A 15286-nucleotide genomic window follows, 5' to 3' on the forward strand; every position below is an offset into this window, starting at 1 on the left:
AAGTCCGCACTAAATTTCAAGCTTCTGTAAAAGATAGTCAATCTTGGAGATTTTGCGCCTGTTTAAATTTGGCATGTTTGTTTCGCTGTTTCTGCAACAGTGTTCTAACCTGTTTTGTGTACCAAGGAGGATCAGCTCCGTAGTTTGTTATCTCTCAATTGCTGCCAATACTATTTCTTTGAATTTTAGCCAGATCTGGTCTACACTTATATTATTAATTTGGAATGAGTGTACATTGTTTATCAGGAAGGCGTCAAGTAAATTTACGACAACCCTGTGTTCAATAATCCCTGAATTGGTTTTGATCCTCGTTATTAACTAAGAATTATTTGTTGCTACAAGGTCAAGTGTGTTTTCGCGTGGGCTCATGAACCATCAGCTCGAAATAATTTTCAGAGAATGTGTTTAGCACAATTTTGGATGATATTTTATGCATACCTCCGGAATTAAACATGTCTTTTCGCCAACATATTGAGGGTGAATTAAAGTCACACCAACTATTATCATATGAGTTGGGTACGTGTTAGAAAAGAAACTCAAGTTTTCTTTGAATCTTTCAGCAACTGTATCATCTGAATTGGAAGGTTGGTAAAAGGATCCAATTATTATTTTATTCCGGTTGCCAACAATGACCTCTGCCCACACTAACTCACAGGAAGTATCTACTTCAATTTCACGACAAGTTAAACTACTTCTGACAGCAGCAAACACGCCACTGCCAACCGTGTTTAGCCTATCCTTTTGGAACATCGTTAGGTTCTGGCTTCAGCCAGCTTTCAGTGCCTATAACGATTTGAGCATCAGTGCTTTCTATTAGCACTTGGAGCTCTGGTACTTACCCAACACAGCTACGACAATTTACAACTGTTATACCAATGGTTCCTGTATCTACGTTCTTCCTGTGTTCAGCCTGCACCTTTTGTGATTGAGGCCCTTCTTGTGTTTTCCCAAGACCCTCTAACCTAAAAAAACAGCCCAGTCCACGCCACACAGCCCCTGCTACCCATGCAGCCGCCTCCTGCGTATAGTGGACACCTGACCTATTCAGCGGAACCCGAAACCCAACCACCCTTTGGCGCAAGTCGAGGAATCTGCAGCCTACATGGTCGCAGAACCGTCTGAGCCTCTGATTCAGACCCTCCACTTGGCTCTGTACCAGAGGTCCGCAATCGGTCCTGTCGACTATGCTGCAAATGGTCGGCTCTGCTTTCATCTTGCAAGCGAGATTGGCAGTCTTTACCACTTCTGTTAGTCACTCGAAACCAGAGAGAAACTCTTCTGATCCAAAGTAACACATATCATTGGTACCGACATGAGCAACCACCTGCAGTTGGCTGCACCCTGTGCTCTTCATGGCATCTGGGAGGACCCTTTCCACATCAGGTATGACTCCACCCGGTAAGAACACAGAGTACACATTGATTTTCTTACCCTTCTTGTCAGCCAACTACCAATAATCCCACCCTCTATGACTGCCCAGATCTTGCAGGCTGAGTGGTTTTCTCAAACAGGACAGGTGGCAGTATCTGGCTCAGCGACAGCGTCAGCCACAGACAGCACCTGGAACTTGTTAGTCAGGCAAACCGGGGAGGCCTTACGTGCGGCCGCCTGGGAAGTCTTTCGCCGCCTGCTTCGCCCTGGGGCAACATCCCACTCGACCACAGGTGAGGGGTCAGCCTCAGTGCGTAACTGGGTTGGCCACCGGTGAGGACCGATCGGAGGACTCTGACGAGCTGGACGTCCATTAGATCCCCACGGCCAGCCCACAACAGTGGTGCCCACCCACTGCAGCCTCAAGCTGTGTAACCAAAGCCATCACAGCCTGCAGCTGAGAGTGAAGTGTCACCAACTCGGCTCGCATCCGCACACAACAATTGCAGTCCCTGACCATACTAAAGACCACGGTAAACTAAACTATGCAGATAAACAGACTATCGGCATGTGCTACGCAACTCTACTGTAGACCCTGAGGAAAACGCCATGAACTGTGTCTAGTAATACGCAGATATTCAAAAACCTAACTACCAAAGCACTCAGGTGAAACTAAATAATTTTCCCGATTAGGAACTTATAATATGTCACAAAGTCACTTTACTTTCCAGTTCAAATGAAAATGTGAGAACTGTGGCTATTAGATATTAAATTTACATGCAGAAACTCAAGAAACTAAACTATTAAAGAGCACAGATGATATAATAAAATTCGCTCCTGGTTAGGAACTCGTAAATGTAACAAAAGCAGTTACTTCCCTGTTGCTGTGTGTCTCGGTCAGCTACTACTGCCTGACTAGGCTTCAAATCATGGTGACAACAGTACTACAGGAAAACCAGAATTTTGGAAGAAACTATAAGTACTGGAAGGTGACATACATATCAGCAAATTTTCGTGTTCTGTTTTTGATAACACAATAAAACGTTGTGTTACAGCTTCTACAATGTTCAATGGACTGATCAGTCATATTTTCCATCTGAGCCTTCAACGTAATCTGTTGGCTGCACAAGACAAAATTAAATCAAGGACTTCAGAACTCCAACATATATGTCTAATGAACAGCTCCATTACCATGGAGAAATACTGAAAATGCCTGTAAAGAACAACAGTCAAGATGATGAGTAAATAGGCTATGATCGTAGAACAATGCATTAATATTGTGAAATGTAGAACTGTACATTTTATATTGTATGCAGTGAAGATAATGTTAATGTGATTAAAAAGAAATGTGCGAATTTAGTATTTTTTACAGGTATTTCTTTAAAAAGACTTCAATTTACAGCTTTTGAGAGTTAATTACAGTACCAAACTATAACATTAGAAATTCAATTTCTTGTCTGACATTCATATTCGTGTAATGGAACATAACCAAAATTATACTATTAAGACATGTTGTTGTTGTGGTCTTCAGTCCTGAGACTGGTTTGATGCAGCTCTCCATGCTAATCTATCCTGTGCAAGCTCCTTCATCTCCCAGTACCTACTGCAACCTACATCCTTCTGAATCTGCTTAGTGTATTCATCTCTTGGTCTCCCTCTACGATTTTTACCCTCCACGCTGCCCTCCAATGATAAATTTGTGATCCCTTGATGCCTCAAAACATGTCCTACCAACCGATCCCTTCTTCTAGTCAAGTTGTGCCACAAACTTCTCTTCTCCCCAATCCTATTCAATACCTCCTCATTAGTTACGTGATCTACACATCTAATCTTCAACATTCTTCTGTAGCACCACATTTCGAAAGCTTCTATTGTCTTCTTGTCCAAACTATTTATTATCCATGTTTCGCTTCCATACATGGCTACACTCAATACAAATACTTTCAGAAACGACTTCCTGACACTTAAATCTATACTCGATGTTAGCAAATTTCTCTTCTTCAGAAACGCTTTCCTTCCCATTGCCAGTCTACATTTTATATCCTCTCTACTTCGACCATCATCAGTTATTTTGCTCCCCAAATAGCAAAACTCCTTTACTGCTTTAAGTGTCTCATTTCCTAATCTAATTCCCTCAGCATCACCCGACTTAATTAGACTACATCCCATTATCCTCGTTTTGCTTTTGTTGATGTTCATCTTATATCCTCCTTTCAAGACAGTGTCCATTCCGTTCAACTGCTCTTCCAAATCCTTTGCTGTCTCTGACAGAATTACAAAATCATCAGCGAACCTCCAAGTTTTTATTTCTTCTCCATGGAATTTAATACCTACTCCAAATTTTTCTTTTGTTTCCTTTACTGCTTGCTCAATATACAGATTGAATAACATCGGGGAGAGGCTACAACCCTGTCTCACTCCCTTCCCAACCACTGCTTCCCTTTCATACCCCTCGACTCTTATAACTGCCATCTGGTATCTGTACAAATTGTAAATAGCCTTTCGCTCCCTGTATTTTACCCCTGCCGCCTTCAGAATTTGAAAGAGAGTATTCCAGTCAACATTGTCAAAAGCTTTCTCTAAGTCTACAAATTCTAGAAATGTAGGTTTGCCTTTCCTTAATCTTTCTTCTAAGATAAGTCGTAAGGTCAGTATTGCCTCACGTGTTCCAACATTTCTACGGAATCCAAACTGATCTTCCCCGAGGTCGGCTTCTACCAGTTTTTCCATTCGTCTGCAAATAATTCGCATTAGTATTTTGCAGCTGTGACTTATTAAACTGATAGTTCGGTAATTTTCACATCTGTCAACACCTGCTTTCTTTGGGATTGGAATTATTATATTCTTCTTGAAGTCTGAGGGTATTTCGCCTGTCTCATACATCTTACTCACCAGATGGTAGAGTTTTGTCAGGACTGGCTCTCCCAAGGCTGTCAGTAGTTCTAATGTAATGTTGTCTACTACCGGGGCCTTGTTTCGACTCAGGTCTTTCTGTGCTCTGTCAAACTCTTCACGCAGTATCGTATCTCCCATTTCATCTTCATCTACATCCTCTTCCATTTCCATAATATTGTCCTCAAGTACATCGCCCTTGTATAGACCCTCTATATACTCCTTCCACCTTTCTGCTTTCCCCTCTTTGCTTAGAACTGGGTTTCCATCTGAGCTCTTGATATTCATACAAGTGGCTCTCTTTTCTCCAAATGTCTCTTTAATTTTCCTGTAGGCTGTATCTATCTTACCCCTCTTTAGATAAGCCTCTACATCCTTACATTTGTCCTCTAGCCATCCCTGCTTAGCCATTTTGCACTTCCTGTCGATCTCATTTTTGAGACGTTTGTATTCCTTTTTGCCTGCTTCATTTATTGCATTTTTATATTTTCTCCTTTCATCAATTAAATTCAATATTTCTTCTGTTATCCAAGGATTTCTCGTCTTTTTACCTACTTGATCCTCTGCTGCCTTCACTACTTCATCCCTCTGAGCTACCCATTCGTTTTCTACTGTATTTCTTTCCCCCATTCCTGTCAATTGTTCCCTTATGCTGTCCCTGAAACTCTGTACAACCTCTGGCTTAGTCAGTTTATCCAGGTCCATCTCCTTAAATCCCCACTTTTTTGCAATTTCTTCAGTTTTAATCTACAGTTCATAACCAACAGATTGTGGTCAGAGTCCACATCTGCCCCTGGAAATGTCTTACAATTTAAAACCTGGTTCCTAAATCTCTGTCATACCATTATATAATCTATCTGATACCTTTTAGTATCTCCAGGATTCTTCCATGTATACAACCTTCTTTTATGATTCTTGAACCAAGTGTTAGCTATGATTAAGTTATGCTCTGAGCAAAATTCTAACAGACGGCTTCCTCTTTCATTTCTTAGCTCCAATCCATATTCACCTACTATGTTTCCTTCTCTCCCTTCTCCTTGTACTACTGTAGTAGGCATGGGCTTCGTGTCTATCTTGACCACTATAATATGTTCACTATGCTGTTTGTAGTAGCTTACCCACACTCCTATTTTTTTATTCATTATTAAACCTACTCCAGCATTACCCCTATTTGATTTTGTATTTATAACCCTGTATTCACCTGTCCAGAAGTCTTGTTCCTCCTGCCACCGAACTTCACTAATTCCCACTATATCTAACTTTAACCTATCCATTTCCCTTTCTAAATTTTCTAACCTACCTGCCCGATTAAGGGATCTGACATTCCACGCTCCAATCCGTAGAATGCCAGTTTTCTTTCTCCTGGTAACGACATCCTCTTGAGTAGTCCCCGCCCGGAGATCCGAATGGGGGACTATTTTACCTCCAGAATATTTTACCCAAGAGGACGCCATCATCATTTAACCATACAGTAAAGCTGCATGCCCTCGGGAAAAATTATGGCTTTAGTTTCCCCTTGCTTTCAGCCGTTCGCAGTACCAGCACAGCAAGGCCGTTTTGGTTAATGTTACAAGGCCAGATCAGTCAATCATCCAGACTGTTGCCCCTGCAACTACTGGAAAGGCTGCTGACCCTATTCAGGAACCACACGTTTGTCTGACCTCTCAACAGATACCCCTCCGTTGTGGTTGCACCTACGGTACGGCTATCTGTAACGTTGAGGCACGCAAGCCTCCCCACCAACGGCAAGGTCCATGGTTCATGGGGGGAGGCATTAAGACATACATTATGTAAACTCAACGACAAAAAAAAATGACACACCACAAACGAATTACCTGAATGAGGTGGAACTTGGTAGATGATGTCCACCTACAGACAAACAAATTATTATAATTTCTGAAAACTTGGATGTTTTTTTGAAGAGGATAAACTTCACAAATTGAATAAGTCAATAACACATTGTTTCACCTCTGCACTTATACAGGCAGTTATTTGGCTTGACACTGATTGACAGAGTTGTTTGATGTCCTCCTGAGGGATATCATCCCAAATTCTGTCCAATTGGCAGATAAGAACATCAAAATCCTGAGGTGGGTGAAGGGCCCTGCCCATAATTCTACAAATGTTCTCAATAGGGGAGAGATCTGGTGACTTTGCTGGCTAAGGTAGGGTTTGGTAGGCATGAAGATAAGTAGTAAAAACTCTCATCACAAGCGGACGGGCATTATCTTGCTGAAATACAAGTCCAGGATGGCTTGCCCTGAGGTGTGACGAAGTGGGATGTAGAACAGCTTCGACATACTGCTGTGTCGTTAGTGTGCCGTGGATGACAACCAAAGGAGTCTTACTATGAAATGAAATGAAACCCTAGGCCATCACTCCTTACTGCCAGGATGTACAGGGGGCAGTATGGTACCCCACCACTGTCTGGGACATCTCCAAACATGTCTTCACTGGTCATCAGTGTTTAGTTAGAAGTAGGACTCGTCACTGAAGACAATTCCACTGATACCGAAAATTCTCATGACTGAACAAAAAGAAGACTGTGAAAATATTTGTACTGACACTTTGAATACCATTGAAAATGATCCTAATTTCTTGGAAAGAGTGATAAGACATGACAAATCTTGGTTTTTCATTTATGGTCCAGAAACTAAGAGCCAATCCATGCACTAAAAGGGCCAGCTTCACCAAGAGCAAATAAATCTCGAATGAGTAAGTCAAGACTTAAAGCATGATGATCGTTTTTTTTTTTTTTTTTTTTTTTTTTATATTCATGGAATGTCAAACTATTAATCAACATTACTACCTTGACGCCCTTGCTCAACTCCCTGAGAAAACAAGGAAGAAATGACCCAAATTGTGGAATAACAAGTCATGGGTTCTGCATTAAGACAAAGCACCAGCTTGTACCGCACTGTCTGTTAAGAGGTTTCTAGTGACGTACAGCATCCCAGTGTTAGACTACCCCCTCATCTGACTGACCTAGCACACTATGATTTATCTGTTCCCCGAGGTAAATTTGCATTAAAAGGAACAAGACTTCAGTCTGTTGAAGCAATGAAAGAAAAAGAGGCAAGCATCATCAAGTATCTCAAAGGAAGACTTCCAGTGCTGTTTCCATCAGTGGAAAATTTACATGGAGCACTGCAGGGAGAGAGGGGCAATTGCTAAGCACTACCTGGTTTGCTAGTACAGTATACGTCGAGGTATCAAAAAATCTTCCGATTAAAACATGTGAAAATTTAGGCATCAGAAGCCCACTGCCCCCTCCCTCTCTCTCACTGCAAATGCATACAATAACAGGTGTTAAGAGATGATGAAGATGCCACTTCAAAGTCTGGTAATCCCACCATTTACTTTGTTAGATCTAAAAAAGTGATGCTTCCTCGATGATTTCACTTTACAACAATATTACTCATTGTGAATCTGAGCACAGTTAACTAATGTGAAAGTCCTCATCTAAATACTCAGGCTTATGAATCCCTATCATTGTGATCCATTTGCATTCTGGAGACTGACTCATTCTGCTAGAAAAGAAATCTGTGATGTGGACTCACAGTGCCCTGATTACATTACATAGACTGCATTTAGTGGACTTACCAGAGACTTTAAGCCACAACAGATCACAGACGAGTCAACTTCAACGTTCTCAGTATGGCTTTTGTGCCTTTTTCAATTTATTAGCCCAGATACAGTGCTGGCATTTGCATTCTTTCTTATCTTATCCATATACAGACAACTTGTACTTCATTTAACTTCTAAGCCACTGCAAACAAATTATAGGATTGGCATTTCTTTCTTAAGAAAGTCAATTAGACATGAACTATGGAGGAAAGAAGAAACTGAAGAGCAATAAGATACGTGAAACAAAAAGAAGTTGTCGATCAGTTGGTGCTGCTGAGTAATGGTGGTGATGGTTATGATGTCATTCACAGCAGCAACACCATGACAAACTGGGCAATTCTCTTTCAATGGAGACATGGTGCAAACATTCTTGAAAATGTTTAAAAAAAGTATTCAGCAGAAGTTCAAAATTTGCAAATAACACAGGATGTTAAATGTATTAAATAGTTTTTCCCCTCAAAGAGGGAAGTTTTTTTCCCCTCAAAGAGGGAAGGTTGAATCTTCAAGTTTCTATTACAGCATGTGGTGATACATATCTCTCCTGAAGAGAGACTGTATCCCTATGACCATATTATCAACAAATGATACTTGCAACTGAGGATTATAAAATAAGCTATCATACATAAAAGTGTATGTATCGTCTACGGTTGTTATTTTTATTAGGATGTGGTGAGCTCAATCACACAACAACACATCTTCAACATGGATGGTAATCACAGCAACTTCCCACAAGTAAATACCTGCTCAGACCTGAAAACAATTGTGCTGTGGATCGCCGGCTGCCTCGGAGATGGAAATGTGTTCCCAAGTGTAGAAAGAAATAACTGAAGTTCATAAAGAAGAAAGACTCTTTATTAACCTTTGCCATTTTTGCTGATCATGGTTCGGATTCGGATATGATATGTTCAGTCAAGAAAATGTTCATGTAAAAGAGTTAATGTATTTTTCAGAAAGAGACTACGAAAGTTATTAATACTCCTGAAATACTGCACGTTATTTGATAGGGATTAGGAAATGTGGAATAGAAGTTTTTAACAGCAACACGAGAAACACTGATAGTTGCTAGGTAGTATACATGACGCCAATTTGGAAGAAATTTATGCCAGTGTTTGGTTCCTGTGGATGGGCTAGCCCTGCACACCAGCTGAAGTATAAATAATTAGTATGAACCTTAAGTATGTTGTTTTAAAAAAAAATGCTATTTATCAAAGATAGATTAGTTACTGCTCAACCTAAGCCGTGATGGGCTTGAGTATGCTTGATGATAGAGTCCACGCAGAATAGGGTAGCTGATGTGCAGTGACCAATTTTTGTTCAAAGCACTGAGCGAATTCATTCATTTGTTTGGAAGGGGGTGTGGGGGCAACAGTTGATTAGAAGACACTTGTGAGGAATAGTATCAAAAGCCTTCAGGAAATCTAAAACTACGGAATCAATTTGATAACCCCTGTCAATAGCATTCATTACTTCATGAGAATAGAGAGGTAGTAGTGCTTCACAAGAACAATTTTATCTCAATCCCTGCTGACCATTACTCAACAAATTGTTTTCTTCAACATAATTCACTATGTTATAAAACAGAATATGTTAAAAAACTCTACTGCAAATTGATATTAGTGATACGGGTCTGTAATTCACTGGACTGCTCCTGTTTCCTTTCTTTGGTACTGGTGTGATATGTGCAACTTTCCAGTCTTTAGATACAGATCTTCCGATGAGTGAGCAGTTGTGTATCATTGTTGTATCAGCTTACTCTGAAAGGAATCTGATTGATATGTAATCTGGACTGGAAGCCTTGCCCTTATTAAGTGATTTAAGCTGCTTTGCTGCACTGAGTATATCTACTTTTAAGTTACTCATATTGGCATTTGTTCTAGATTCAAATTCTGGATTATTTTCTTCATCCTCTTTGGTGAACACATTTTGGAAAACCATATTTAGTAAATCTGCTTTAGTGGCACTGTCATCAGTGACACAATTGGCATTTCCCCAACAGAACTTCCTGCAACCCTCATCACTACCTCTCTCCCCACGTGTGTCTTGCTGTATGCGCAGACAGCCTATTTTGGCATCACTTTCCACTAGTGACATCAACTAAAAGATGATAGGAACAATTTTACAACAGAGGCTTCATATGTCACACAGAAAAGAATGTGGTGGGAGGCTATAGGTCAGCAAACACACAAATTGGCAAAGAACATGAAAGTTTCTAATGGGAGGCTGCAGAAATCAGTACTGGGATCAGTCAACAGTTACAGTACAAACATTATCAGGATAGAAAATTTTGCAGAAGGATTGCAATGAATCCTGTACAAACTACAACTGGTAAATCAATTACACACAGAAAGGGTTGGCAATAAGTTACAAATTTTATGATTGTTAACAATAAAGGTAGGACTTAATCATAGTGAATTACTGTAAGTGATTAAATGCCATTTAATTTTTTTGAGAGAGTCTACACATACAATATCTAGATATGGGAATCAAAGAAATATGCTGCTGTCAATAAGATCCAACATGACAGCTGTAATATTAACATGTTCAGTGCCATTCATAAATTATGAGTAATGTGTATTTTTCTCTCCACTGAAAGAATTGCCACAGAAACATGCACTGGAAACTACTGGATAATCCTGGCACAGAAAGAAAACAAAGGCTTGATCTTCCAATATGATGGGTTCCCACTATATTGCTCCATAAATGTTAGGAACAATTGGAATTATAGCTTGCATCAACTGCACCTAAGAGTCATGCAAAAACGTAGACATTCTCTCTTTGAAAATTTGATAAGATCATGAGATTAACTTAAGAGATGTTGAAAATACATCTCTACAAAATTAACACTCTTTATTTTAATTAAGGAACTGAATCAGTTAATCAATTATATTATTTAAATTTTGCTTGCAGCAATCTTCTTCTTCACACTAACTAAATACTTATTCTAATTATTTTCACATGCAAATGTAAAAAAAAAAAGTCTTAGCATATATTTTACCTGTTGCGGTAGGCGATCTTTCACGTGCAAGTTCATCGCCCACACCTAATGAGATTGTACCACTTGACGAACTTTTGTCAGAGTACACAAGGCGAACAGCAGGTTCAACGCCATGTCTGTAATAAACACACCACAGATGTTTCAATGGCAGTGGAATGTGGAGAACACAAATGTGACAACATACTGTTGCAATAAAACATGTAGGGATAACATTACTTGCCATTCGTATCCACACCATTATGATAAAAAAGAGGATTTATACCAATAGCATGACTCAAGTGTGTAGAAAAGGTTTTGGAGAAAATCCTCTTCCACAATGTTTTACACACACACACACACACACACACACACACACACACAACTGCACATGAGAGCTAACTTAGAGAGTGAGAGTGTATCTGTGTCTTTGTGTGTGCGTGTGCGTGTGTGTGTGTGTGTGAGAGAGAGAGAGAGAGAGAGAGAGAGAGAGAGAGAGAGAGAGAGAGAATTTTGGTGTGAGAGAGAAATGGCAGGGCAGGAGGTTAACCTTTTGACTGCTTTCTATGAGATTTCAAAGTCACAATCCATATACTGCTTTGTCACACACCTCACCATGCAATGAGTGCTGAATAATTTCAATACACTCACCATAAATATTCTAATGCATTAATGCAGAACCGATTTACAGTGGATAACAATTAGTTCTAATTTTGGTCACCAGGTGCAAATCTGGCACTGTGAATTTACGAAAGACACATAGAAATGTTTCTGTATGTAATGAATTAGGAATGGGATATGGGCATAAAAGGTCAAACAAGTGAGAAAGGCATAATGTTAATTTTATTATTGACTGCCACTAACACAATTTGTTCAATATGAGCACCAGAGATGTTGATGAATGCTGCATCCATAAAATGACATGATCAACAGTTGCTCACAGTGGTTCTCTTTGAATCTGAGCAACATATTCCTGTGTACCGGCCTTCGGATCAGGTAGAGACCGAATTTGTCTCTTGTAAATGGGTTCTTTTAGGTATCCCGACGACCAAACCTCACATGGAAAGCCTCGAGATAACACACGCATGGAAGTTTTCACCAATCATATCTTTCACTGGGTGGGCGACATGAGGTGTTGGCCAAATTTTGCGTGAAAACAGTGATTTCCACAGAGTTCTGCTCTTCCATTGTAGGAATCACATGGTTGTAAAAAAAGGTGTCAATAACATGCAGACATCATGGTACACCTGACAGGCTCTCTGGGTGTATTCTCCTTAAAGAAGAATGAACTGAGAATAAATGTGCTTGAGTATCCACACAGCACTGTCACATATGGCCAAGCAGTGGTTCTTGCTCTTGCACGGGTACCAGTGTAAAATCAATCACAAAACTTTCAATACTGTTGACCATGGGATGGACAATTCTTGTGACACTGCATATGCACTAGCATTACCCAAGGCACGTGCTTCATGGCCAGTTACAGCAGCAGCAACCTCATCAACAACTTCCACCAGGATAGGACACCTTCTTCTTCCAGGAGCCACATCAAGCTCACCTGTGTTTTTTGACCTTTCAGTCAGTGATACTCTCTCAATGCAGCACTGTCACTTCTGCTGTTCACATAATACAGTTTCATTAACAAAGCACGGTCTCTTCTCCGTAGCCATACTTTTCTCACATATTGTGGTCAAATGACAGCATGCATGTCACACCATCATACAAACAGCATACAGCACCAGATTTCCATCTGGTGGCCACAACTGTAAATAATTTGTTTTCCAGCATAAATCAGTTCCGCACTAATGAATTAGCATATCTACCAAGCTTCATTGTGATAATTACAGCCCACACTGGTCCTTCATAAGTAGCAGAAATGTAATTGCATGCACATGATATTTGCAATATCTGCACTATCTACTGTAGTTTTTCATAGCAACATAGTCTGTCAGGAAGCACAAAACACAGAACTAACAGAAACAACAGGATGAATACTGCGATCTCAGTATATTGAAATGCCACATGTTGCATTTATACCCAGGTCGCTGAAACTTTGCACTTGACATATGCATCTCAAGCTGACAGTATAACAGGTTAACAAGTGAAGAACGTGAATCACGAGCACTAAGCGTGGGACGTGAACCAATCCCTGCAGCACTATCGCAGCTGGTCGTAACGTCAAAGTTCCCGCGTTGCTGGCTTTATTTGGGCTGAACAAAAAACAATGCATGTTGTAGGTAGATTCTATTAAGTGCTTGCATTGAACTGTGTTTTATTTGCTGTTATTTATAAAATTCTGATACTCAAAAAAAATTCGTGACAATTCCTTGGGTCAAGGTGTCTCACTAGACAGGGAGGCGTTAAAGTTACTACAGAGAGCTCATGAGTCTTACAAGCAAGAGAAAGAATATACATGTATTCATGGACAGCCATCAGTTCCTACCAATAAAGATGTGCAATGAACATCAAAAGTTTGCAAAAGTTTAAAGATGTAGACATGAGCCGTAATGATCCCAAGCCGTCTGGATCACATTATATATTTTTAGCAACTCACGATTCATGGGAAGAAGAAAAAGCAGCCTCACCCTGTCACTGAGATTCTGTCAAGACTGGTGCAACTGGCAGGCATACTTATGCTCACTACAGCAGGAAAGACTATCCTACAGTAGCAAACTTACTAGTGTCATTAAAAGAAAGTGAACTTTTCAGGAGTGGGAAAACGCTGCTAAATTTGTGCTGGAAAGAAGGACTTCTGTTACAAAACCATTTCTTATATATAGTGCCATTGCTCAATAGTTTACATTTATGAAATGAAACAGAAAACAGTATTGTCTGTTATGTGTGTGAACACTGCAGTTGCAACATCACTACTGCAGTATAGGCAACCTAGCTTAATGTAAAGCGAACTGTCAAGTGCAATGTTTCACCGGTGCAGGTATAAAGCACACTATAAATTATGGTGAAATCCCTGCAAAAACACCAACATCAAATTGATAATGAAGTTGTATAATGGACAGTGAAATGCCACTCTCAAGCTCAGAGTATATGTTAAGGTGTGCTGACCTCATATCTGACCACAGCTAAATGTTAACAGAGTGTACATCTCGGAACTTCCACAACATTCAATCACACTACAGCTATGTGGGCACTGAACTGCTGTAGCAGAGCTGCACAGTCAAAAGGTTAAGAACAGTCATACAAATCTGAAAGATGTAGATGCACACAGGAAGGTGACTAGTACATACAAAGGGAAAATCAGTGGGGTATGAGCCATTAGGGAAACTGCCAAGAAAATACTAACGGAGATACATGAAGATCCAGAGAAAAAGGGATAAGGAAAGGAAGATCTGAATGAGTCAGAATGGTATAAAAAAGTATCAAGGTATGGAGGAAGGAGAGAGGGTAAAAATGGGCGAAGAAACAGTACTCATGCACACTAAGACCACAGGTGCTCCTGAAGCAAAGAACACTTGCTATAAGAAAATCAGAGAAACTGCCAAAGCAATATTTCACTGCCTTCCGAACTTGCATAACATCTTTGTCCATCCCTACGTGGCTAAGGCTTCCAACCCCTACCCAGCAGACCATAATCCCTGCAGAAGACCCAGGTTCAGGAACTGTCCCATACATAAATCTACCACCTCCAACTCCAGTGCTACGCATTTCCTGCAATGTCAAAGGTAAAGGCCAAATATGAAAGCAGTCAATCAGCTACCAACTGCACAGCAATCATTATACAGTGTTCTATTTGGGTATGACAATGAAATGATTATCCACCAGGCTAACAAATGACCAATACCAAACTATGGCCAAGGGTCAATCAAGACAACCCAGTTGTGGAGGTCATTGCTCAGCTACTCAAAATGCATGCAATTTGGATCCCCACCCCTCAACAACCGTTCTATTGGAGTGTATGGAATCATCCTGCAACATACCCTTCATTTCCACAATCCTCCTCACCTCAGTCTCCATTCTCCTGTTAACATCTCATTCTACAATCCTGCTCCATCTGACGTGTCTGAACTACGATTATCTCAACTGTATCTTCCCAATCTTATCTCTGTTTCTCAATACGGAACCTCCTCCTCTCCCTTAGAGTAATTTCTGTGATTTTCTGGTCAGTCTCTTACTATGGTCTCTATCTCTATATGTTTGTGTTGGGGTCAGCAACTTCCCTTGTGTGCATGTACATGTTCCACACCATCACAGTCCTTCAAAACTTCTTTTTATTACTGCCCCTCCTCTCTCTCTCTCTCTCTCTCTCTCTCTCTCTCTCTCTCTCTCTTTCCCATGCCCCATCAATGACTCCAATGTACAATACCACCAAGCAAAGTTCATTACTTGCATACTTTTGAGTACTGTCTGACCTGTTAGATATGCCTTCTGATCAATAAAAGGTCAGTAGAGTACAAATTACTCACCAGTTCT

The 15286-nt window shown here is 40.3% G+C and overlaps 1 protein-coding gene across 3 annotated transcripts in view; it reads right to left on the reverse strand.

Annotated features, from left to right (window-relative positions):
* The window catches only part of LOC126251001 (DDB1- and CUL4-associated factor 6-like), a 190042-nt gene that overhangs the window by 88622 nt on the left and 86134 nt on the right, over positions 1 to 15286 (reverse strand). For all 3 annotated transcript variants that reach the window (XM_049951605.1, XM_049951604.1, XM_049951603.1), the window contains exon 9: positions 10886 to 11001. In XM_049951605.1, coding sequence (XP_049807562.1) covers positions 10886 to 11001 — 116 coding nt within the window. The remainder of the gene's footprint in view (positions 1 to 10885; positions 11002 to 15286) is intronic.

Source organism: Schistocerca nitens, chromosome 1, assembly GCF_023898315.1.
Source record: "Schistocerca nitens isolate TAMUIC-IGC-003100 chromosome 1, iqSchNite1.1, whole genome shotgun sequence".
NCBI lineage: Eukaryota > Metazoa > Arthropoda > Insecta > Orthoptera > Acrididae > Schistocerca > Schistocerca nitens.